This window comes from Vombatus ursinus, unplaced genomic scaffold (assembly GCF_900497805.2).
Source record: "Vombatus ursinus unplaced genomic scaffold, bare-nosed wombat genome assembly UNPS02007344.1, whole genome shotgun sequence".
Taxonomy (NCBI): Eukaryota; Metazoa; Chordata; class Mammalia; order Diprotodontia; family Vombatidae; genus Vombatus; species Vombatus ursinus.
Window position 1 is genome coordinate 5,169,693 of NW_020947122.1, and position 26,420 is coordinate 5,196,112.

The 26,420-nt window shown below is 40.6% G+C and overlaps 1 protein-coding gene and 1 pseudogene across 6 annotated transcripts in view; both read left to right on the top strand.

Moving 5' to 3' along the window:
* Positions 1 to 8,548, top strand: part of AMOTL1 (angiomotin like 1) — a 255,024-nt gene extending 246,476 nt beyond the window's left edge. For all 6 annotated transcript variants that reach the window (XM_027849355.1, XM_027849356.1, XM_027849360.1 and 3 more), the window contains 2 exons: positions 501 to 794; positions 2,385 to 8,548. In XM_027849355.1, the coding sequence (XP_027705156.1) occupies positions 501 to 794; positions 2,385 to 2,494 (404 nt within the window). In that variant the 3' untranslated portion in view covers positions 2,495 to 8,548. The remainder of the gene's footprint in view (positions 1 to 500; positions 795 to 2,384) is intronic.
* Positions 8,549 to 11,465: 2,917 nt separating this feature from the next.
* LOC114033749 lies at positions 11,466 to 12,212 on the top strand (annotated as a pseudogene).
* The last annotated feature ends 14,208 nt before the right edge of the window (positions 12,213 to 26,420 follow it).

Consider the following 26,420-nt stretch of genomic DNA (forward strand, 5'->3'; position numbering starts at 1 on the left):
CATCATCTGGGGGATATAGTCAAGGAAGGGAGGCTAGCTCTTCATGAGCACTGAGCAGTTTGGCCGATCTTAGATGCTCAGGGTGTCCTCATCCCATTTGAGTTGCTCTGTTGTGGCCCAGTTCTCTTAACCTTGCTTCTCATCCCAAGGTAAATAAAAATGTATTTCTTCTTCCTTTACCTCCTAACTAATCTGGCAAACCAATCATGGACTGGAGAATGGTGCAAAGCAGTTTGCTTTTCAGCAAGGGTCTACATGAGACCACAAAGTCACAGCCAAGGAATTGGCTATAATAGGGAGAATTTCAGAAACAGCAGGAGGCCAGTGGAGAAAATGTTTTTAGGCCACTGAACACATCACCTATGAGGGAGGCCAACTTTCTTAAGATAACACCAGAGAGCAAACCCATTGTCTGTGTCCTTTAGCTAAGAAGAAATATCTTACCCAAGATTAATAAAGAGACTCATGAAGCTGAAAGATGTTTCTTTTCTCACTCTCAGGATTGCTATTAGGGAAAGAGCACCATGACCACGCTTCTACTCCCTTGCTGCCAACACCTCCTCCCCTGCCACCGCCAGCGGCTTCATCTCTGTCTCCAGCAGCTTCCATGGTTCTGGTAGGCAGCTCCCATGCCAAAACGGGCAGCAAAGACAGCAGCACTCAGACTGACAAGAGCTCTGAACTCTTCTGGTCCAGCATGGCTACTTTTCCTAGCCGTGGCAAGCTGAGCACTACCCCTTCAAACAGCCCCATCTTGAAACACACTGGGGCCAAGGGAACTGGAGAAAAGTTGGGTGAGTATTTCCGCACTTGTAGGATCTGGACTTTTCTATCCAGTTAGGGGAGGAGAAGGGCAGAGAGTGAAACTTGAATCAAGAAAGATCATAAGTAGGGAAGTCATCCTGGCTTGGAGACTTCTGATACACAGTTTCTATTTAATTATTATTAAGCTTAACTCCCTCCCTGAAGTATGGAAAGCAAAATTTCTTTAAGCATGAGGGTAGATAAAGTACTAGACTCAGAACCAGGAAGACCTAGATTCAGATCCTGCTTCTGGCTCTGATACACACTAGCTTTGTGAACCTGAGCAAAGGGCTTAAGCTCTGGCGGCTGTAGGTGTGAGGTGGCAAACACAGGGTGGATGTAGCCCACAGCACTCCCAAGCACAATCGTAACCCAAATTAAAAAGTAGTTCCAATCTGATTTTAATGTGTTAATATAATAATAAAAAAAGAAGTACAGTATATGAATATGTGTGGTTTTCTAAGTCCAAATATGGTCTGTAGGAATCCTTATGGATATATAGTGACTCCAGTTTCTATTAGAATTTGTCACCATTGCTCTAAGAAACTCTCTAAGACTATAGCTTGCAGAGAATGTACTGATCTGCCTTGTTAGTGGGAATTTCTTCACCTGAGAGTTCCCCTATACCAGAGGTATCAAACTTGTAGCTCCATTAAGAACAGAGGAAATGTTTAACAAAATGGATACAAATACAATACAACGGAGATAATGTTAACTTATGGTTTTCTACATCAATATGCTGCAGGCAGGAATCAGTTTCTATTTGAATTTGACATCATTGTTCTATACCAGAGAAATCACAGATCCTGTCCCTATCCCAATGAGGGCTTTAACATGTCTCCCTATAATGCATGGAGAGCAGTAGATGACACGACTGTGAAGTTTGGAAAAAGGCTTTTCAGGGTGTGTGAGCTTTTGTCATCAACATTTCCTGAACACTCAATGGTTACAGAAGTATTCTATTCATTGCCAAAGCAAGAGAAGTCTGCTTTTTTTGTATGTAAAGGGTGATTTCAATTTAAACTTCCTGGGAGGAGGTGGGGGGAGGGCAATTTTTCACAGCTCTTATTGAGAAAAAAATGAACTCTATGTTCATTGAAAATATACCAATGGTGCCTTATTCTTGTTCTAAACAATAGAATCCCTTAGCTTTGAGGGAGTTACTTGAACGTAAGAGACATTTTTGCCAAAATCTGGCTCAAGAGTATGTGCAGTGATGGGGAGAGGAGCGAGGTAATTTAAGGAGAAAAATGAAGAGGCACAAGAGTCATGGTTGGATCCCACTTGTCAACTTGAGGGCACATTTAGAAAGGTGTTTACAATACTAGGTTTCCTCCTTCTTTCCGCTCTCCCCTCAATATTCTTGATGAGATTGAAAGGGTTTGGTTTTGAAGAAGGGTTTCTAAAACTGGCTTTTCCTTTGATGAACGGGCTATTATCATATACATACATATATGTGGGTGCATATATATGTATATGTGTGTGTATACCTATATGTGTGTGTATATGTATAACATACATATATACATATACATGTATGACATATATATGTATGTCTGTCTTTCTCTTTCTTTTGGCAGAGACCTCGCCCAGCCAGGGGAAGCCAGGTCCTGAGAACAAAGGCCGAGTCAGCAGTTTGCTTCATAAACCGGAGTTTCCAGATGGAGAGATGATGGAAGTTCTCATCTAGGAGCTGCCCTCTCCCCCAGGGAACTTCCCATGGAATGATGCCCAAGAAAAGTGTTTTAGGGCAGAGAAAGAGGGATGGGAAAGAGAGGGAGGGAAGGAGGGAGGGAGACTGAGAAGGTTGGTGGGTGGGATTTCAAGAACAATTCAAAAGGATAGGGATTTCAGACTCTCAAAACACATTTATTTTTAAAGGTAGATGGAAACAGGAGACCTGCATGACTGAAGATGAATGAAAGTACTCTGGATTATTGCAAAGAGAGGGAAAGGCAAAGATAAGTGTGGATTTGGAAAGAAATTTAACAGAAAAGAGAAAGTAGCCATTTTTATTGTATGGAAAAGATATCTCTTGGCGAGGATCTGTTCAGAACCATTCTCTGATTAAGATTGGCTAAGCTCCCAAATTGCTTTTCCTTTGAAAGTCCAATGTTCCTTTTTGCATGTCTTTTACAAGCGAAAAAAATGTTTATCCATCACTAGAACCCATTCTGATTATATGTAACATCCCTGAACCATCATCAGGGCTTCCCGTGAAGGGTTATGAGCATGTCGGTGTGGGTATGAGTAAGTACAATTCGATGTCCACGGGGAGGTGGGGTAATTAGACAGGGATGGCAGCCCCTAAATAATCCCTGGCCTGATCCAGACTTCCAGGAGATTTAGACAAGCTCTTCTTTCCCTCCCATCTTATATTCAGCAGTGTCTTCCAAGAAGGTCACCCTCCTTGGGTTTCTGGTGCTGTCTCTACCTTAAGTTCATCCTTGCTTCTTCTTAGAACTAGGATTTCAAAGAGCATCATGTTAAGTGTTCTCATTATTCCTTCAGTGCTTAGTAATGAACTAGTAGCTTTCTGGAGCCATATTCTAGTTGTCTTGCTTCTCTCTCCACCCCATCTCCTGACCCCTAGCTCATGTACATGATAACTCATTCTGATTGTGAAACTCTTGTTAAATTTTGATGAAGTAGGGTATACTATTGATGATATGACTTTTTTCATTAAGAGAATGGCACTGCCTCTCTTCTGGCTCACATGACCTCTTCCAGAAAGAATTTAAATGTTCTTACCCAACCCATTATTTAAATTTCTCTAGTTAAGAGGATAAGAAAAGGGGGTTTTTCACAACAGGGCTTTAATTGCACATAGTTGGCCCAGCTCCTTCTATACCTCAGCAGTCACCTTGTTCAAGATTTCTTGTACTTGTGGGCCCAGGAGCATCTTCTCATACATATACACTGCTTCCTCACCCTCATGATTATTAATGAGCAGCAAATTATTTGGTAGAATATAGCCTTTAGCTTCCCTCTGCCAAGAATGTGTTTAGTAACACACCAGCACATATAGTAGGGACATTTTAATATTTATTCTTCTGATCAGCTTTTCCTAGACAAGGCAGGGAGAACATTGAATGTAAAAATAGATGATGTATTAGGTAGCTATTATTCCTCTTGCACTCTGGAGTGGAAAGGGTCAAAGTGACGTTGCATGTTTCTTCACTTTCAATTTGGTTTCCTTTGAAAAGGTTAGAAAGTTCCATGTCATGAGGGGGTGAACCTTGATTTTAGAGCTACCTCTCCAAAATGGCTCCAAATCAGTCAATGAACAAGTTATTTATTAAGCATCAAGGAAGCATTTATTTACATTCTAATCATCCATGACCACTCACTTGACCATGAAAAAGTCAATTTGCCTTCTTGGGCCTCAGTTTCCTTTTCTATAAAATGATTGGGTTGAACTAAGGTTCTTCTCTGCTCTCAAATTTTATTATTCTGTCTCATTCATTCTACTTTTTTTCTCCTTTGGTCACCTAGAAAAAAAATGTGAAATCTTGTGTGTGGTCTCACCTAATTGACTGCTGGAGATAAAATACGTTTGGAATTCCTCCCACTTGTCTGGTCAGTTCTTTTGAGGCAAGTCTTCGGAATTTAGCTGATGTATGGATCTTGTTTTCCCCAGAACATGAGCTCACAACCTGACCAGATGAAAGTAATGAAGTTTTCATCTGAGCAGGAAGGGGAAAACCACTAGCTTTTGACTCAGAATAGACTTTTTGTTCATATTTATTTGTTGAAACCTGCTCTCTGTTCATGTGACAAAGACCATAGAAAGCAGGCTGAAGATTAAGAGATACCAGTTTCCATTAGTGGGCTGTCCTCATCTCTTTCATTGTGAAATACCACAGCTTTAGGAACCACAGCTTTAGGATGGGGTGGAGTATAGGTCAGAGGTAAGTTAGGTGCAAAGTGAATTGAATGTCCCCATCCTCATCTCTGCTCCATTTTACTAGCACCGGTGACAGGGTTAAGCTGATGATACCTACCTCTGAAGGTATTGCTCTCTAGCACTAATCAGTATTAAATGGGCACATCCTCCCCCCAGAGGCAAGGGATTAATCCATATGTTATCACACATGGATACAGAAAATTGGGGTGAAAGTCCAGAACTGAGGCCCTTGAATTCTATCACTAGCTGCCATAGGTGAGAAATTTCCATTGATATCAGTAATAAAGAGGGTGTATTAGCACTCCCTAACAAACAGTGTTAACAAAAGAAAGTGCTCTCTGAAATTTCTCCTGTGTTGACTAGGACAGCGGATTTTCTATCAACATGTTCAGCAGATTTAGGCCTTTATTGTAGAACACCACTGGGAATGATATTGGGGTGGAGAATCAATGACATGCCAAGAGATCAATGAATTCTTTATATACATGCTGAAATAGTGCTATTAAAATTATTTCATTGACAACATTGAATGAATTAACCATGATGAAATCATGGCAAATTAGTTTGCATCTCTGAGCCTCAGTTACTTCATCTGTAAAATTAGGAGATTCGACTAGATGATACCTTCCAACTCATCAAAAAAAACTATCGTGTAGTCAGTATGTGCAAAGGGCATTCTCAGGGGCTATACCAAATATTGTACATTGGTAGAAAGTCCTCTGACACTAGATTTTTTTAGCTGTGTCTAAAAGCAGAAGAGGTCCCTGCCCAACACCCCCATCCCCACAAATGGAGAAGAGGCCATCATTCTTAACTTGTCAAGAATCTCTTCTTTTCATTTCCCCTTAATTCTTGCCCTCTTAAACTTCCCAGGTGTCACTTAATCCAGACAGTGGAAAGTGCCAAGATTAGCCTGTCCTGAATGTGCTTCCAGGGTAGGACATCTTTCCCTTCCTTTGTTTGAGGAGCATTGACTTCTCTGCAGTGAAATGAAAGCCAATGAGCCTTTTTCCCCTTAAAAATAAATCTGTGAGGGTCAGAAGTAAGCAATTGCCCTTTGGAGTCTATCAGTGTCCTTGAACTCCATCAGGAAAGTTTGGTTTGAACCAGGAGACTGGTTGCTCAGAGTGAATTCTGGTCTTAACACAAAGAAGGTCTTGTGGACAGTCATGAAGGAGAGCCTCCCTCCTGAATCACAGGTGCTAGGGAATAAAACCACCCTTGAGTGGTTCCCAGGTAAGCTGCAGTGCCTCCATGCATTCCTTGTTTCCAATCTCACCCCCGTTTATCATGAAGATTATGAGTACATATACCTATGGTGGCCAAAACACAAACCCTTATGCTGAATTCTAATTGGATTCTGGTTGCCATGGAGATAACAGAGGGAGATGAGTGAGACAGGCTGATTGTCTTTTGGGTCCCCAATGTAATCGCCCACCAGGAACCCAAAGATCCCTATTATAGCCCAGTGATGTGTGTAAGGAGAGAAAGATGAAGGGGCAGCTAATGGAACCATGACTCAGAAGATCAGAGATGCCAGCTTTACATGGCAGAGAACTGTGCCAAGCCAAGAGATATGTTTTCTAGTGCCACCGTTTTGTTAATTCTATGCATTTATTTTTTGTCTGTACCTGAAAAACAATTTTTGCATCACTCTTCTCTTTATGGTTTTGAACTTCTTATCAAAGGAGTGGTGTGTCTGTAGCGAGAGAAATGCCATGGACGTTCTTTCATGTTTCCAGGTAGACAGTGTGATATACATCTTCCTTCTTGTCAGTCCACCTCCTGTCTCCAAACCTGAGGTGACTCAGTATGTGTTTTGTAAACTTTTGTGTTTTTTTTTCTTCAAGAAGAAATCTAAATGTTTCTAAGTGTGTGTGCTCAGTAAGTGGACTGTTTAAAATATTTGTATCTGCAAAAGCGTGGACTTCTTGGGAAATGGATTATTTAGTAAGTTACCAAGAAATGGTCAGCAGGGAGATGACAATGGTGAGCATTTTAGTAAGTGACTTTCTTCAAAGAAGTGGCAAAAATGCTCCTTTTAAAAGCTTCTTTCTTTTTATAATAGTTGTACCCTTCTCTCTTCTAAATATTTAATGGTGTACATATACATGTATATATGTAAGTGCATATATACAAGGGGTGACTATCAAGTGATGTGACTAAAAAAGTTTTATTTTTAGCAAATACACCAGACCTTATACATCCAAATGAGTGATGTACATTTAAAGTTTTCTGCTTGGGGCACCATACATTTATTCTACAATGATGCCGTTGCTCAAAGCATGTATGAGTCACACCTTGCCCGGGATGTGCTTTTGAATATCCTCAGTCAGTGCAGGCAAAATCTTCCCCTTCAAAAGAGAAATTCATTTGATTTTGGGTGCCAAATCTCTTGGGAAAAATGGGTCATCAAATTGGGTAAAACCAATTTTTTGGTGAAAATCAAAGTTATAACTCTCAAAGCTGATTTCCTTTTCCCAGAATCACAGAATCCCTGAGTTGGAAGATCTCAGAGGTCACCCAGTCCTACCTTTACTTAAACAGAAATACTCTCTGTAACAACCCAGTGAAGGTCAAGCCAACTCCCACATAAACGCCTCCAACGATGGTGGCCTTTGTCACTGCCCAGGGCAGCCACTCTCATTTTTGGATAGTTCTATGTGCCTCGGGTAGCTCCTAGGATAAATTATTATCTGGTTCAGTGTGGTGAATCCCCACGCCAGGAGTTGTACATGATGATGAAATCCTTTTCATATTTATATAACTACTAAAAAAATTTTTTTCTTACCTCTCCCTTGGGTAACTCTTACCCATTGTTCCAAGAGAGCCAAGTAAATTGTGGCCTGGAACTTAGTTCTGACAGCAGTGCCCAAAGAGGAGTTCCAAAAAATGTTTTAATTAATAGTACCAAGCAATACAGAAGGACAACACTCATTTGGATGTATATGTTCCAGTGTATTTGTTTGTTTGCTTTTTAATAAAAGGTTCCATCACTCTCATGATGTCATGCACGTGTTTATATGTATATGCACACTCTGCGAGTATATGTGTATATTCATTAGTACATACATTCAGTAGTTATTGAGCAAAACTGTGTTCTACGAAATGCATGTTGTTTTATAATACCATTGCAGTATGCTTTTGCTGTGGGATTTTGCTACTTCGTAGAATTAAAAATACAGTTACATATAAATAAATATATTTGCAGCATTTTCTTCTAGTATCAGTGCAGAAAGTTTTGCTCTCCAGCAGTGTTTACAAACGATTTTGTCCCAAAATTTGTCCGTCTTGTAAACAACTATTTATTACAGAATGGAATGTAGGCAAATGTAAACCCCATTTACTATTTGCGGATTTGGAGAAATACTCTTGGAGGTTCTCAGCATTTTCAATTGAATTGAGGTATTTTTCCCTTTTGGAAAGAGCAGTGGTTCATTCCCCATAGTTGGATGAGAGGGCAGAGTCTAGAGAAAGTGTCATGGGTTGGATGCTTCTCCCCAGCTCCAGCGATGGTTACGCACAGCACCTGCTATTGTTATTCCTGCCTGCTCCATGTGTATGTGTCTTGGTGCTTTGTGAACTTGTGCTGTATTCATTCCAGGTGACATCGGTAACTGGTTGTAAAATTTTGGCATGTGATTATTGCTGGTCTGTATAGAATGGGGTGTATAGCACTGTACAGCCAGATGGGGATGTGTACATAGGGGGAAGTCCAAGCATGTGATGTGTCCCCTGCAGCAAATATTGATATTGTTGGTCAGCCAAAGATTTTCCTATTCTTTGCTGCTTAAACTTGTGCCTTAATATTGTATATAATAAATGGATTAAATGGTCTTTTTTTCCCCATTGTTTTTTTTATCTTCCCCAAAGGTGGTAGATAATCAGTATTTACTGACTCAGGTTGCATTTCTCTTTTGGGGGACTGCTACCTCTTAACTTTTGCTGGAGCTGGCGAAAATATTGGACATGTATTGTCAGCCTCATTGTTATCCAGAATACCCAATGAAGAAATTCCTTCTGCCAAAGTAGGTTACTTCCTGCTCTGGAGCTTAGAATCTAAGAGACCTGCTAGGGCACTGCAAGGTTAAGTTTCTTGCCCAAAGTCAAGCAGCCAGTGTATATACGTCAGAATTAGGACTCAGGTTTGAGTCTTCCTGACTTCAAGATTGGGTCTCTACTATACCATCCTGCCTCTCACCTTAAACTTCTATGTTCAGAAATGTTTAATTCTTTCTTCTGCACATCTCCCCAGCTTATAACACTTGGGCAACTGCTGCCACAGGATGTCAAGTCCCCAAAAGGAAGTGAGTCACCCAGGGGACAGGGGTTTTCAGGTCTTAGGTCTCTTTTCAGACACTTAGGACAAAGGGAATGCTCTGAGACTGTTGTTGCAGGGAGCGTGACTTCCTTTTGCATCCCACACGGGGAAGTCTTTCAACGGCTCCTGTATGCAAAGCCTGGTTAGTGTGATTTGTTAATCGGACACTGTCCCTGATAATTAACAACAGACCAAGTCCTGGAAAATGTAGTGAGTGAAATGCTTCCCTGGTTTCTTGGGGCAGACCATGTCAGCAGACAGTTCTTTCTCTTTCATTTACTATTGGCCCAGGATCAGAGAAATGAGCCCAGAATTACAGACTATCAGAGCTGGAAGGGGCTTTCACGATCACCTAGTCCAGTCTCCTCAGTTTTTCAGATAAGGAAACTGAAGCTGACAGAGGAGAAGGGACTAATTCAAGGTCACAATAACTGATGAAACCAGTGACTTTATGGCAGCTAGGTGACTCAGTAGACTCTGACTCAGGTCTTTTACCATATGCCGCGCTGCCTCTTTGGTGAGGCTTCTTCCAACTCTAGGGATCTGTGATTCTAATTCAGCCCAGAAGTTCTCCTGCTGCCTCTTTGTGTTGCTGAAGCGATCAGCAGAGCTAGCTCCCCAGGAGCTGAGAGCCCTTCAACCCCAGTGACTGTCAAGGTTGCCACTGACTTCCCAAGCCCTTTGATTGATGGTTTCAGAAGGTCTGCTCTAATTTGGAGCCTGAACAATTGTTAATTTTTATTAGGGCTATAACCAACTTCTAGTATTTCCTAGCCCCAGGCCTAATGACTGATGTTAGTGTAAAGTCCATGAATAAATTCCTCAGTTAGGGGCCCCATGTCACAACAAAGCTGAAAAGGTAGGTAATTGGGAAGGCTGATGGGTTGTTAATGAGGAGGGCTACTGTTATCTGGAACATCAGGTAAGAATGTCATTGAACTCTGTCATCTCTCTGTCTCTTTCTTTTTACCACCTTCCCTACCCCACACTCACCTCTCCCTAAGTAAAGAAACTCCAAATGTAGGAAATTTCATGTGGCTATTTCAAAGAATTATGGAGAAAAAATGAGAAGTTTCCTAAGTAAAGTGTTGTGTATATTGTGGTTAGCTGGTATATCCAAATTGCAAGATTTAGGTCATTGCCTACTTGCATTTCCTAGCATAGACCCTAGAATAAGAAAACAGAAGGGAAGGGATTCCTTCCCCCAAAACAAGGTTTTTTAGGGAGAGGGGAGTGAAGAATGGTTTTTGAATTGTTGAATTTAAAAAGCAACTTTAAGGCTGGTATAGAAAGTGGCAGGACATGTAGGCATCTGATTCCTAGTACCATAGGGCTGGTCTGTTTAGTCCCAATGGTAAAATGCCAATATATCTTGACTTTATTCCTGGAGCATCCTTGAAGACAGGTTAGAGAGAAAGAAGTCAAAGAGCAAGAAAGACATGGTAACTTTGCCCTTGTAGGGTTTACCATCTGCTAGGTACTGAATATTAAGAAAGGCAAAAACATAGTCTCTGACTTTGAGGAAATAATATTCTAATGTAGGCAACATATAAATAACTATGTAAATATATGACATACATGATCGATCTCTCTCTCTCTCTCTCTCTCTCTCTCTCTCTCTCTCTCTCTCTCTCCTAGAAGATAATCTTGTAGGAAAGGGGCTAGCAGCTAGGGAACCAAGAAAGGCTCCTGTAGAAAATGGAATTTGAGTTTTGGCTTGAAATCATGAAAACTAAGAGGCAGAGGTGAGGAGGCTGAGTATTCTAGGAATGGAGGAAAGCCAGTGCAAAGCCATGAAGATTAGAGATGGAGTGTCTTCCTCACGGAATAGAAAGTAGGCTTATATAGCTGGAGAAGGGTATAGTATAAGATGATTGGAATGGTAGAAAGGGGCCAGTTTATGAGGAGATTTAAATACCAAATAGAGAATATATAATGAATTCTGGAGGTAATAGGGAGAAGTTAAATAAAGGGACAGAGAAAGGAGAAGACATGGTGACTGTCACCTGTAGTGACTGCCCTGAGGAGGTGAGAAAGAGGGCAGAGAGAATATGGTTATATCACAGTTGTAATAAACTCCTTGAGGGTAATAACTCATATTTTTCCTTTTTTCTGTATCTCAAGTATTTAGCACAGTGCCTGGCACATAGTAAGTAAGTACTTAATGTTTGTTGACTTCATTTGATTATGCAGACAAGGAAAGAGAGCAGAAAGAAGAAAGGATGTGGTGACTTCACAACTCTTGTGACTGCAACAGACAGTTGAGGGAGAAATATCAGAGAGTAGGATGGGAATAGTTTGTAGATATAGAGGTAGAAGAGACTTCATCCAACCTCCTCTTTTTTACAGCTGAGGAAACTGAGATTTAGGGAAGTGAGCTGTCCTAGAGGTCACAGTGTCAGAAAAAGCAATGTGCTTTCCTGTCGGTGCAAGATGGCGGTGCAGAGCTCCAAGAAGAGGTAGTTTGTTGCTGATGGCATCTTCAAAGCCGAGCTGAATGAGTTTCTCACCAGGGAGCTGGCAGAGGATGGCTATTCTGGGGTGGAGGTTCGAGTTACCCCAACCAGGGCAGAAATCATCATCTTGGCTACCAGGACTCAGAATATCCTTGGGGAGAAGGGTCGCCAGATTCGTGAACTGACAGATGTAGTTCAGAAGAGGTTTGGCTTCTCTGAAGGCAGTATAGAGCTGTATGCTGAGAAGGTGGCCACCAAAGGTCTCTGTGCTATTGCCCAGGCCAAGTCCCCGCGTTACAAATTCCTGGGAGGTCTTGCTGCGCATAGGGCCTGCTGTGGTGTCCTCCACTTCATTATGGAGAGTGGAGCAAAGGGATAAGAGGCAGTGGTGTCTGGTAAGCTCAGAGGCCAGAAGGTTAAGTCCATGAAGTTTGTGGATGGCCTGATGATCCACAGTGGAGACCCCATCAACTACTGCGTCGACACAGCTGTGTTGCCACGTCCTCCTATATTGGGATTTAAAGTATTGGGTGTATTGGGAATTAAAGTCAAAATCACGTTGCCCTGGGACCCAAGTGGCAAGATTGGCCCTAAGAAGCCCCTGCCTGACCATGGGAGCATCGTAGAGCCCAAGGATGAGATTCTTCCTACCACGCCCATCTCAGAGCAGAAGAGTGGGAAGGCAGAGCAACCAGCTATGCCTCAGCAAGTGTCCACTGCATAAAAGGACTCTGTGACACCTGGAATGGTGTGCCCGAAGCTCTTTGGTAAAGATCTTTAATAAAATCTTTTTAAAAACAGAAACAAAAACAAAACAAAACAAAAAAAAACAAAGAAAAAGAAAAAGCAATGTAAAATTTTTACAGCAAGTTTCTCTCATGAAAGTCTCATTTCTCAAATATATAGGGAACTCAACCAAGTTTATATAAATAAGAGTCATTTCCCAGTTAATAAACCATCAAAGGATATGAATAGGCAGTTTTCAGAAGAAGAAATCAAAGCTACCAATAGTCTTATGAAAAAATGCTCCCAATCACAACTGGTTAGAGAAATGCAAATTAAATTAACCCTGAGATACCACCTCACACTTATTAGATAGGCCAACATTACAGAAAAGGAAAAATGACAAATGCTGGAGGGAATGAAGAAAAATTGGGCCACTAATGCACTGTTGGAGTTGTAAACTGGTCCAATTATTCTGGAGAACAATTTGGAACTATGCCCAAAAAGCTAAGCACAAAACTGTGCTTACCCTTTGACTCAGCAATACCAGGGGATGCCCGTCAATTGGGGAATGGCTGAACAAGTTGCGGAATATGATTGTGACAGAAACTGTTGTGCTATAAGAAATGATGAGCAGAATCGTTTCAGGGAAAACCTGGAAAGACTTATATGAACTGATGCAAAGTGAAGTGAGCAGAACCAGGAGAAAATTGTACACAGTAATAACAATATTGTAAGGATGATCAACTGTAGAAGATGTAGCTATTCTGGTCAAGACAATGATCCAAGACAATTCAAAAGCACCTACGATGAAAAATACTATCCATCTTCAGAGGGTATGGATGAATGCAGATCAGAATGCAGTTAGAAGCATACTTTTAAAAACTTCATTTTTCTTATTTTATTCTTTATCTGTGTTTCTTTTGCAACATGGCTAATACAGAAATACGTTTTGCATGACTTCACATGTATGATCAATATCAAATTGTTTGCCTTTTCCAGGAGTGGGAAGGGGTGGGAAGAAGGGAGAGAAGTTGGAACTCAAAATTTTTTTTTAATGCTGTTAAATTTTTTTTACATGTAATTGGGAAATATTTAACAAAATAAATAAAAAATACATTAAAAGAACAATCTAACCCAGAACTTCTGACTGCAAATCTAGTGGGTTCATCAAAGTGCCGTGTTTCACACACAGTATGAAGAAGTAACTGTAGAGTTGGGTGTGGAGAGAGCAGAGGAGACATAGTGAATTCACACCTGGAGTCATTTCATTACACAGACAACAGACTCAGAGAGTGAAGAGTACATTCAGGCTCCCTTCTGAGAAAGATATCAAAGTAGGCCATAAATAAATCAGTACTTTCTTTGCTGGCGCTCTCCTGGATTCCCCAACAAAGCAGGTAGTTTCCATTTGCATCATATAAGGACTGAAAAGTAGTTAATAAAGCTTTTTAATTACAGCAACAATAGTGAAATCCCAAAGCTCTGACAACTTGAGTGTCTTCAGGTGACTAGCTTGAGCTCAGGGTGCCTTTGATTACCACCTGTAGGTTCCCCATGCCTTCCTTGAGTTATGGGGCATAGGGCATAATCTCATTCAAAACAATTTTCACAGGTTTCCTGAGCATGGAGCAATCCCATGGCTTCATCATCACTAAAATCCTTTGGAGCAACAAGTCAGCATGTCCCCTGACCAACACAGATACGCAGGATGCAGCTGGATGACCCAGTAGAGCACTGGACTAGTCAGGAAGACCTTTTAAGACACTCCCTTAGTTGTATGGTTCTGGACAAGACACTTAACCTCTCTCAGCCTCAGTTTCCTCATCTATAAAATGGGGATGATAATAATAGCACCTGCTTCTCAGGGTTGTCATGAGGATCGAATGAATGTGTTTTGCAAACCTTAAAGCACCGTATAAATGTTAGCGATTATTACGTGTGCTGTGATCCCCTTGGCTAAACTGGAAGCTTCAAGAGGGTAAGGACTATTTATCTTTGGATCCCTTTTACCACCTCCCCCACCCCAGTGTCTAGCACAGTGCTCTGTCTATTGCAGGCTCTTAATAATTAGTTGTTGAACAATCTTGTTTTGAGGGTATAGGAATAAAAAAAGAAGGGACCAAAAAGCATCCCCAGATGTTCCTGGCACAGTGATTTAAGCCAAGACACTTCAGGAATAGCCTCTGAGGGTCCCAAGATTTACTCATCTGAGGCCTGTCTCTGAATCTCACAGTGTTGACAATTTTGCTCTAATTGAGTCTCTGTGTCTCTGACGGTTCCCAGCCAGCATGACCTGTTTGCTGTCACCTCCTCACCGTCAAAACTAGCAGTGAATAAGAGATGACCAACTTTCTCCAAATGCAGATCTCAGAGCTGAGGCCTCCATCCCACAGGAATTTAAAAACAAAAACAACAACAAAAAACTACGGGCCAACCGAAGGTGGAAAAAAATGTTCCTATTCTGAGACCCAGCCATGGCATAAAGTTTATTGGAAACCTCTGTCTAATTCTGGATATAAGGCTGCAAAGCAAGAGATGGGCTGGTTCATAAAAAATGCAGAATACCTGGAAGAAAAGAACCTGTATTCTTCCATTCTTCCAAGAAGTGATTATAGTGCTTGCAGTACCTAACTCATAAACATCATGATAGATAAGAGTATAGGGAGATGGTAAGGTTTTGCACTGGCCGGAATACAACAAATAAAGACAGTACAAATCTCCCTATATAAGCTATTCTGCAATACCTGTTATATGGGTAGTGCCCAATAACAGTTGAATCTCTGCATAGTAACAAAAATACCATTAACTGTATAGGCCACTTCTAAGGAGGTCACGTGGCTTATATATGGTCTCTGGGAAGTAGCTGGAAGAAATAAGCATCAAGAAGTTAAATGACCTTTCCAAGATCACACTAGCAGAATTAGGAAATGGAGCAAAGAATTCTGAGTGCCCATCAAATAGCCTGGCAGACTATAATGCTTAGGATAATGCTGGTTTCACATCTTGCATTCTCAGAGGCCTGTGGTATTCTCTACCTTGTGATCATAAATGCTTATTGATATTGGTGGTCAGCAAGTGGTATAAAGCCAAGATCACATGGGGAATCAGGACCTAAAACCAACAGGCTGGAACGTGGTAGGTTATCCAAGACAAAATGTTTGCAAATGTTACAGTCACGCTTTGGATCTTTCTCCAGCACAGAGCCATAACCTGTACTTTTTCCAACCAGGACAATCATCACAAACCACTCCCAGGGTGAGCCCATTAAGCTGGGAAGACAGGGCCAAAGCTCTCTGAAAAAGCAGTTATCCGGTAGCTTCCTATTTTAACTAATTATTCTTAATAATTAGGTGCTAATCGACTCTGTTGTTTCTAGCCTGCTGATGGATTGTGACTGTATTCAGTACCCTCTAAATTTGTTGCTTTGGGACAAAGCCCTGGTTATTCTTCCCTACTTATTTATAGCTCTGCTCCAGCAAAGAGGACAGGGCCCAGCACTGTGATGTCATAGGAGAAAATGTGTGGAGGATTTTCTTCTCCATTAAGTCCTTAGATTTTAAAGCAAGGCTAGGACTTGGATGGCTCTGATGATGAATGGCGCTAGATATGGAATCTCTTGTCTTAGAGAAAGAGTGATTGGATGCTGATCCCAAATGTTGATACACTCTTGCAATTTATCAGTTTGCACTGAAGTATTGTGCTAGAGTAACTCAGAACAGCACAACTTTAAAGAAGTCAGTGTGCCTGTGACTAGAGATAGCTGTTGGTTCTTGAGGATTTCCAGAGACAAAGGAATGTACAGATACACATACTAAATAGCCACAATCATTCACACACACGTAAATTATTAGTGTTGATAAATTTTTCATATATATGTATGTGCATATATGTGGTTTTATATTAACTTATCTATGTACATATTGTTTTCCTCAAATAGAATGTGACCAACTTAAGGGAAATTTTTACTTCCAGCACCTAGGGTTAATTCCTGACATATCCTAGGCCATCACCAGTTGTTTTGACTTATGTCTTGCTACTGGACTTCAATGACTCTGGAGGAGAGAATGAGGTTGACAACTTTGCACAGCTCTACTTCACTCAAATCCAATTCATGAGCAAGTCAAGACATAACTCATGATGTCATTGGTCCTCTTCAAGAATGAAGGACCACTGACAACAAGATGCTTAAAATGCCCATTGAATGAATTAACCAAAGAATGAATTACGGAAGGGACAAATCAACAGGCAAAGAGTCTTTACAGATTTTAAGAACATCCACTTATATCCTTTCTAGCATGGGCAACAAGGAGCTAGGATCCTAGAGCCCTAACTTCTGTTCTGGCTTGATCACTAGGTGTCTTGGACATTGGGAACTTGGCTGGGCCATGTATAGCATTACTCTTTATACAATGTGGATAATTCTATTATTTTTGTAGATATTCCTTATGCTTAAAGAAAACATTCCTTCAAAGTCCATTGATATGAGTGGAGATCAATGCTGCCCTCTTATATCAGGGGTGGGGTGGAGTTTATAAGACTGGGAGATTTCCAATCTCTATAGTCTTCCTCAAGTTTTCTTTGAGAAGCTGAATCTCTTCGGGCTCTGCAGTCACTTCTGGTACATTTGGCTTCCAACTTCAGGAGAGAAGATGGAGGTGGCCAACCTCCCATCTGGAAAAGACTCAAGGAAAACATGAGAGGAGTTGGTTGTCTCCATCATGTCCTTATCCCCATCTTGCTACACTGGAGACTTTAGGGAACTTCCTCTTGTGTGAGATCTAGGACTTTCTCTCTGTCTTGGTTGGGCTGAATTACCTTGCTCCAAATGGGAGACCTCCTTTACTCTGCATTGCCTGGAATATATTCTCATAAGTACACTTTCATTGAATTCTGTTTTGCTACTGAATTGGATTAATGGGTCTCTTTGATAATTGCTATGTGTGGGACTGGTATTTGGTAGGAAAGGGGTCAAGCCTTGGGTACAGAGCTTGGGGTCCTCCTCCCCCAATAATGAAACAGCAATAAGAATTTAGTTTGAACATGATCACATCCCTAGATTAACAATATTTAAAGGAGCAGATAAATATAATTCTAGTCTAGTACCTCCTCTCTGAGGAGAGGAGAGTGGTTACCTCTGGACTCAACTTTCTGCTTCCCTTCCTGGCAGGAGTTAAAGTTTCCCTTGGAGAGGGATGAGGAGAGAAGAGGCTAGAGATGTCTCTTTTGCCTACCTTTGAGCCATGCGACAACTCCCCCATGTTACATGCAGGGGACTGCACTTGTAACATGTGGACCTCACCATGCATCTAAACTTTTCTCATATACTATCTTAGTCCAAATGCAAACTGCTCCTGGATATAGGTTATAGATAGAGAACTAAATGACTTTTCTATGAAAGAGAGCAATAAATAAACATTTCTTAAACACCAAAATGCTCTCTAGAAAGAGGTAGCAAGAAGTGTTGGGAAGAGGGGTAGATCTGGACCAGAAGACTTGGATTCAAATCTTGGCTCTTCTCCTTGGGCAAGTAACTTAACCTCTGCTTGCCTCAGTTTACTTATCTGTAAAATGGGAATAATAATATCACCAACCTCCCAGGGTTGTTGTGAGGATCAAATGAGAAAATAATTGTAAAGCATTTATCATAGTGCCTAGCACATAGTAGTAACTGCTATGTAAACGTTAGTAGTTATTATTATAAATATTATTATTTAATCTCTCTGGGTCTCATTTTCCTTCTTTTTAAAATGAGAAATTTGGCCTCAGACCAAACACTTGACACTTACTAGCTGTGTGACCCTGGGCAAGTCACTTAACCCCAATTGCCTTTAAAAAAAGGGAAAAAAAAAAGAAAACCACCATTAGAGGAGACAGAGTCAGAAAAAGACTGAAATTACCAAAGATTTCAGGAAGAAGAAAACTCAAAGACTTGAAAGTTAGAAGATAAATCAGCAGGGAAAACATAAGCAGAAGGAAATATGGCCTCTAGATCTAACAAGTGAGTTTGGACAACAATGAATAAATACTGCAAAATAAAAGAAAATGATCCAACACCTGATGAGACAGAAGAGCTGCGGAATTTAAGAACATGAAATTACAGCACACTGTCCCTGGATGGTTTAAAAGGGAAATTAGAACTAGAACCAAGTTTATGGCTTGCATAGCAAAAATAACAAGCAGAATAGAAATTGAATCTAAAATGACAGAACTGGAATCTAAAATGGCAAGCCTCACCCAAGAAACAAAAGAGAGAGAACAATAGATTCACAGAAATGAAGAATAATCTAGAGGAAGAGAAGCAAAAAACATGAACATTAAAAGAAAATAGGTTCACTATGCAAGCAAAACATACTGATCTCAGGGACAGGATGCACAGAGACAATCTAAGGATCATAGGTCTCCCAGAAGAACAGGACAGGGCAAGACCATAACACTATAATGAAGAAAATAACAGAAGAGAACTGTCCAGAACTTCTAAACATAGAAAATGAAATTCCAAAGTGATTGAGAATGAGAGGAAGAGAGTCATTGTGGATAGGGTCACCCTAAAAAAAATAAATAATCTAAAGTAACTGAAGGAGCATAGTACCGTATTTACAACAGAAGGGAAAAAAGATTATTGAAAATTTAACAATTGGCTTGTGATCATGTCAGACTTGTTTAATATGTCAGTTTTGCTGAATTGTTTGCTTTTTCTTTCTTATGCTTTGTTATAAAGGAGGGCATCCTGAAAGGGGAAGGAAAGTTACTTGGGGAAATGTGGGTAAGGTTTAAAAAAAGATACCAGTGAAAATTTATATTTTAAATAAGATTTTTTTTGCTCATATCACTATAGTATCCCGTGTATCCTTCTCCCTCCTCCTACCAGAGAACCATCCCATGTGACAAATAATATGATTTGGAGAGAGGAAAAAAAAGTAAGTGCAACTGATTGATACACTAAAAAGTAAGTAGCAGACTGTAGGATTTTGTTTTCTTATCTAATCTGTCACTCTTTTTCATTTTCTTGGATTGTTTAATCCATTTACATTTAAAGTTATAAAAGTTAGGTTTACATTTTCCTCCATCTGTCTCTAAAATCTTTTTCAGGTTAAGATTGTTTCTCCTGTCCTGCTGTAAACACAGTATTATGTTCCTTCCAATACTTTCATCTTTTTATTTTTTACTTTTTTTTTTTTTTTACTTTTTTTGCTTTTTGGTGAGGCAGAGTTAAGTGACTTGCTCAGGGTCACACAGCTAGTAAGTGTCAAGTGTCTGAGGCCAGATTTGAACTCAGGTCCTCCTGACTCCAAGGCCAGAGCTCTATCTACTGCACCACCTAGCTGCCTCTCATCTTTTTTTTTTTTTTTAAGGTAGCCTTGTTTCTACTGGTTCTGTTTCCTGTCACCCTTGATTCCCTCTTCTCCTTTTTTATTCCTTTCCTTTTAGGGTTTTGTTATTTCCTTTTTCTTTCATTCTTTTTTATTTAGTTATATATTTCCTCCCTCTTCTTTTTTCCTCTCAGTCAAGTAGATTCCCCCTTTCTCTCCTTCCTTTAAATTAGTCTTGTTCATTATTTTCTTAAAATTCATTTTTACATCCTTTTCCAAAAAAGTATTTCTCTCTTCATTATGCATTTTCTTTTTCCGTTTGCTCTAGACCCTCATTCTCTGATTCATGACCTCTATAATTATCTGGTCTCTCTCTTTTGTCTGTATTCTTCATGTAAGCAAAGTTTCCAAGGTATCCATTCTAGGCTCCCTCCTCTAGACACTTTCTTCCACTGCCTTGTAGGGATTACCCCATGGATTCCCTTTTCCATTGTGCCTGCCTCCCAGAACAATGCCAATTATTACAGGTATTAGAGAGGATGCTGTTCCATACTAGGGTCCCTCCTTCACTACTAAGCTATACTCTCTCTCTCTCATTGACTTTTTTTCCCCTGTATTTGCATGGAAATCTCCACCCTTTGTCCATGCTCTCCCACTTTTCCAGGTGCCAGTTTCTTTCAGGGATTAGAACTCCTGCTCCCTCCCAGGATAAGTAGACTTTTCAAGCATCAAATCTCCAAGACTTCATCCAGTGTAGGTCTTCATCTCCCTCACCAAACATTTCTCTTCAACCATAGGAGCATTTACGAGTAGAACCTTCTCCCTCCTCCAAATAAGCCTCCTTTATTTTCCCCATCTTTTTTTTAATCTTTTTCTCTCCTCCTCACCTACTCCCTTATAGGTTCTTTTCTGTCTAAGATAAGAAAGGTCATCTTTCCCTCATTGCTAGACCTTGATTAGACCTTGGTGGTTCACACATTCCTCTCTATCCTTCTGCTCCCCTCTCTCCCTTTTACGTGCCCTCACATCTTGTAAAGTAATCCACAAAAGAAGCATTTACCTGTAGACAGGGTGTCACCAGGTTCTTTGGCACTTTCAGTATTTTTTTCTCCCCTATTTTCCTTGTTAGTCACTTCCTGACTCACTCCCTTCTGATTATGATTGCCTTGGGGGCTGGATCTCAAAGCATCTCAGCCTCCTCCCACATTAGGCAAGTCACAGTTCACCAGCCTGGGTCTTTGCCCCAAATGACTTTTGGGTGGTCAGAACTATGGTACCAACCAGGTCCTCTGCTTTTTCCCTCAGACTTTGTAGAGTGCTGCATAGCCCTTTACATGCACAGTATCCTGTCCTGGTTACCTGTCTTACTCTCTCTGTTCCTCAATTCTCTGGCCCAGTGCCAGCAGTTCAGAGCCTGTTTTCCTTGGCACCACAAGGTCAGAACTTTGCAACCCCTGGCAGGTTTTTGCTCTTGAAGGACTATGGCCAAACTGGCTGTTGAGTCCTGAACAAAATTCTGCAGCCTGGAGGCAGGGTTTCCATGGCATTACAAAGAGGGATAGGGGACCAGGTTGTAGGGGTGGGTTTTGATGTAAGTCTGTGTTGTGTCCTTGGTTCTGCTAATGTAGCTTTGCTGCCAATAGCGTGGGAAGTAGAGGAGGGGTGCTGACTCATCTCAGAGTTAGCAAGCACCAGTCACTGACTTTTTAAAAACCTTCTTTTGGATTCCATGTATCATAGACCCTGGAAACATGTGAAGTTGCTTTAACTTTGTCATATACTTTCTATTTTGGAGAGGTTGTAGGGATTGGAGAAAATGTACAGTCTACCATTTTGTTGCTCATGTGACCTGATAAAAATTTATTTTAAAAGGAATGTCTTGAAGACAAACTTTGGATTGTTCATTCCCAGCCCTCAGTAATTCTGGAGCTAAGGCAGTAGCTGCTGTTTTATCCTCTCTGCAGAGGCTTCTGTAAGGCGATGAAAAAGAAGTCCCAACAATAACAGCTGACAGCCATTTGGCAGTGGCCAAATATAACACATATAAAGAAGAGCCAGCTAGTTAGAGGCATATTTCTTTCAAACCAAGTGGGATTCTTATGAGTGTGTGGCTTAACTAACTAGACAATGAAGCATTGGACATGAAACTTGAACCCACAAGCAGGTAGATTGTCCTAATGACCCAAAGGAGAATAAGCCACTCTGTATAAAATAGTACCCAACAGGTATGGCGATCATTTTTGAACCCCAAATCCAGACTTGAGGATTAAAACTCTTTCATAGATTACCACACCACATGCTATACACATGGAGTATGTACTAAATTTCAATGGGTCTCAGAGGAGCCAGGTGGACTAGTTGACAGAGAAAAGCCATTTTAGAAGTAAATACTAGGGAAATTAGTGGCCAGGGAACATGAACTGAGGTATATTCATGTAGAAACATGGCAGAGGAACACACATGGCTGGAAGAACTTGCACCTCCAATTCTTCTAATCATCTCCCTACAGAGCCTCCAGTATTCTGCAGTGAGGTCACTGGGCAAACTGCTTTCTCTGCAGAGCTAGGGACATTTGCTACTTAGGGAGAGGCATATTTTGGTAGTTGTAGTGCATAAACCCAGGAGTTATTTAGCTCTTTTGTGATTTAGACCCATGATAGCCACAACCAGCCAGCCAGCTAACCAAGGATGCCCTCAGCATTTAAGTCTTTCTTTCCAATTCCTTTTCTTCCATTGCAACTCTTGATCTCTAATTCTAAACTCTTATTTGAGTTATAGTCCCAAATTCCTTTTAATATCTGTCATTCTCCCGGGTGACTAGCCTGAGTCCCCTTCAAGTTGTTCCAGGGATTATACTATGTTCTCCTGTCAGTGAATTCTTCCCAGGAGCCTCCATTTTTGGGACAGGCCTACTCTAGCTATGCTTTATTCCCCTCTTGGCTGTGCTTTGGTCTCTCCAGACTTGGCCACCTTGCCCCTGTGGTTACCTTTCTTCAGCTTCATTTTACATATTCTCTTCCTCTATTAGAATGTGTGCTCCTTATGGGCAGAAATTGTCCTTATTTTGTCTTATAATTGTATTTCCAGTGCTTAATATAGTGCTTGGCACATAGTCAGGGCTTAATCAATGCTTGTTACCTGCCTACTTACTCTTAGCAAAATTTAAAGGATGCTGAACGGAAGTGTGGTAAGATTTTTTTGTCTCTCAGCGATGTTGTGAGCAAGGCTGAAAAGGGTCAGATGGGTTTGACGAAGTTGAAGACTTTTGTCTTACTTTTCAACAGCAACCACAATTATTGTACTCCCTAGTTTGGACCATACATTTAGAGCTAGATGGGATTATGTTTAGTTCAACCAACCCCTTCTATTTCACAGATGAGAAAACCAAGGCCCAGGGATGCTGAGTGACTTGTTTAAGATCACACAAGTAGTTAGGAACAGAGATGGGATTGGAACTCAGGCCATCTGGCACCAATTCCCACTGCTCATTCCAGGTTTGAATGAGCATGAGCAAATTATCAGTTATTGAATGGCTTTCCTCTTCCAAATAGTCCACCTAATACCTCTGGGACCTCCTGAAATTTATACATACTCAGGTTATACAAATGAATTTTAATATCAACCTGATTAAATAGCTTTAGGAAGGTCAGGCTCTAGTACCCACTATCCTACCATCTTGCTGTGTGATCTTGGGAAAGTCAGTTGGCTCATCTGTAAAATTAGAGTTTTGGCCTAAATGATCTCTAAAGGCCATTCCAGCTATATGAGCCCCAAAGACATGGTGGAGAGGTCATTGGCTTTAGAGTCAGGAAGGTGTAGATTTGGATCCTGCCTCAGACACTTACTAGAGAATGTGTGAGAAAGTCACTTACCTTTGATCAGCCTCAGTTCCTTCATCTGCAAAATGAAGACACTAATAGCACCATCTTTGAAGGGTTGTCATGAAACTCAACAAGACACTGCATCTAAAGAACTTTGCAAACCCTAAAGCTCTGTATAAATGCAAGCTATTATTATTATTATCTGAATAGAATGAAGAAGAGAAGCATGAACTACCCAAATTTATCAATAAGCTCACAACTCAAATAAAATTCTTGAATTATGGAAGTACCATGATTTTGTGTTATCCATGACATTAATACATAACGCTGTTTCATTTGCTTCTGGGTATTGGGTAGAGCTGTTGTTTGAAACACTGGGTGACTATCACATGGACTGGTCCCCCTGGGCCATTGCTCAAATCCATGAGTACAATGCAAAAGACACAGATTTTTGGAACCCGGGCCATGGAATCAAGCACAGGAGAGGTGAGTGAAGGGACTATGCTCTGTGGCCAGAGGCCTTTCAGTAGCAATGAAAGTATACCAGGTAGGCAGTCAGCTACTTCACCTGAGTATACTGAAGAGCACTACTCTAAAATGGAAAACAGGTGGGACCAATTTGCAGTCTGAGAACAGGAAAAAACCCATCTCATCACTGAGGATGTCTCCCTCTAGTGGATGGGCTATGGTGAATAATAATAATAATAATAATAATAAATTCCACCTAATGAGTTTCATTGAAAAGGGTCTATGATTCCATAGGTCCACCAAGCATTGTTATTTTAAAATTTTATTTAACTATCTTTCATTGCTTCAACCAGACTTATAGAGTCTGAAAGCTGCAAAACTGCACCACTCACGACCCTTAATAATAAGCAAACACTCCTACCTTTAGACTGAATAAACATGTCATGTATTTGGCATATAATGGGCAATTGGGTGGTGCAGTGGACAGAGGACCAGGCCTGGAGTCAGGAAGCTTGAAGAACTGAGTTCAAATCTGGCCTCAGACACTTACTAGCTGTGTGACCCTGGGCAAGTCACTTAAGCCTGTTTGCCTCAGGTCCTCATCTGTAAAATGAGTTGGAGAAGGAAATGGCAAACCAGTCAAGTATCTTTGCCAAAATAACCCCAAAAGGGACACAAAGAGTCAGACGTAACTGAAAATGACTGAACACAAATGACTATTTTTTCAAAAGCATGTAGATAACTATTGTGATTAATACAATACAAATTCGCTTGAACCCACAGTAGCTTTTCTTAATCAATCATTTTTCTTAATTAACAGATACTAACATTACCACTGCTAATATGTTGGAGTACACCTGAGGTATCTGAGGTCTTTATATTAGAAATGGTTTGGAACCCTGAGCCCAGTATCACTAAGGGTTGTACCATGCTTGATTTAATGACTCTAATAAGAATAGGTTTCCTTTGCAAGACTCTTCATACTTCACAAAGCATACCCATGCTGTCACTGGGGCTTTACAACTGTCCTCTTAGACAGGCAAAGTTGGCATGATTATTCTCCTTTCCATATTCCTCCCTCCACCTTCTTGCTCCTAAGGGAGATGGTAAGAAAATTCCCTACATTACTCAAGAGTTCAATGTCAGCAGAAGGCATGGAAGGCATGATATGATTTCCTTTTCATCCTCCCAACCATCTTGCATCTGTCTTTAAGAGGGTGAGACACTTACAGGAAACGCCTGTTTTTGTCCTGGAGAAAAATGTACATCTGTTGTACTGATGGTTGTGCATCCAGAGAATCTAGGATACAGCAGCTGTTGGTGGGCTTGATCCAGTGATTTTTTTGGAGAAAAAAAAAGATTTGGGAGCAAGGAGGATACTTAACTTCCATGAACCTCAGTTTACTCATCAATAAAGTAGAACTAATAATACATGCATCACCTTCTCTATGGAAGTGTCAGGAGCAAAGGATTCTATCAATCCTAAAGCAGTATGTATGTATGTATATGTATATGCATATGTATGTTTGTATATATGGATATGGATATGTATGCATATATAGTTGTTATTTTGTTGTAATTATTATTCTAGGCCAAGAGTCTTATTCTAATAGTATGATGGTGACTAGTATCATCAAAGACTAAGATTGTGGAACTCAATCTATGACAGTTTCTGCCAAGTTGGAAAGACTGAGTATGGTCCCAGTGATAGACTATTGTCTGTTATCTGTTGGATCAGCCTAGCTAACTGCAGAGAGGCTCACCCTAGGCAGATTGCTGGTGACAAATCTTTTGGTCACAGCAAACCATAAAAGAGATAAAGCTATAAATTTAAAAACCCTCAGTCCTATGTGGTCCCCTTTCATTTCCACATTGATGAAAAATGAGACAAGAGGGTGCTAAGAGTCACACAACTTCTAGACTGTCTAAGAGCATTGATTTAACTCTTGGTGCTCTAACAGTGAGATTTTTGTACACCAATGAATGACTATACTGTGGAGGAATGGAATCTATGTGTATTGATAGGCATTCCCCCTGTAGATGAAGCCAAGTAATTGGAAGGACAGCATATGGGTTCTCCTTGCAGAGAGAAAGAAGCTGGAGGAGCTGATTTCATTGTGCGCTCACAGGAAACAGAAACATCGTTTCCTAAGACATGATCATCTTACCTGTTGACCTAGGTTATGACAGGCAATTGAATCAAAAACCTATTGAGTTAGTTGCCTATATATTGGACAAGTGTTATGGCTGGACAATGGGCTCATTATGTCCCTCCTAAGTGGTCTCTTTTCCAGGTTAAATATCCCCAATACCTTCAACTGATCTTTATATTGAAGGTTCTTGAGGCCCTTCATCATCCTTGTTTCTTTTCTCTGAACACACCAGTTTATCAACATCCTTCTTCAAACATGTAGCCCAGAATTGAACATAATATTATGAGTGGGATCAATATTATGACCAGGGCATTAAACAATGGGACCACTACCTCCTGTGCTATGACTTTTTAAGCAACCTATATGAGCTTTTTTTAACTTCCATGTTCCACCTTTGACTCATAAGCTTGTAGTCAAGTCAACAAGAATTTAAGCACCTCTATGTTCCAGGCAC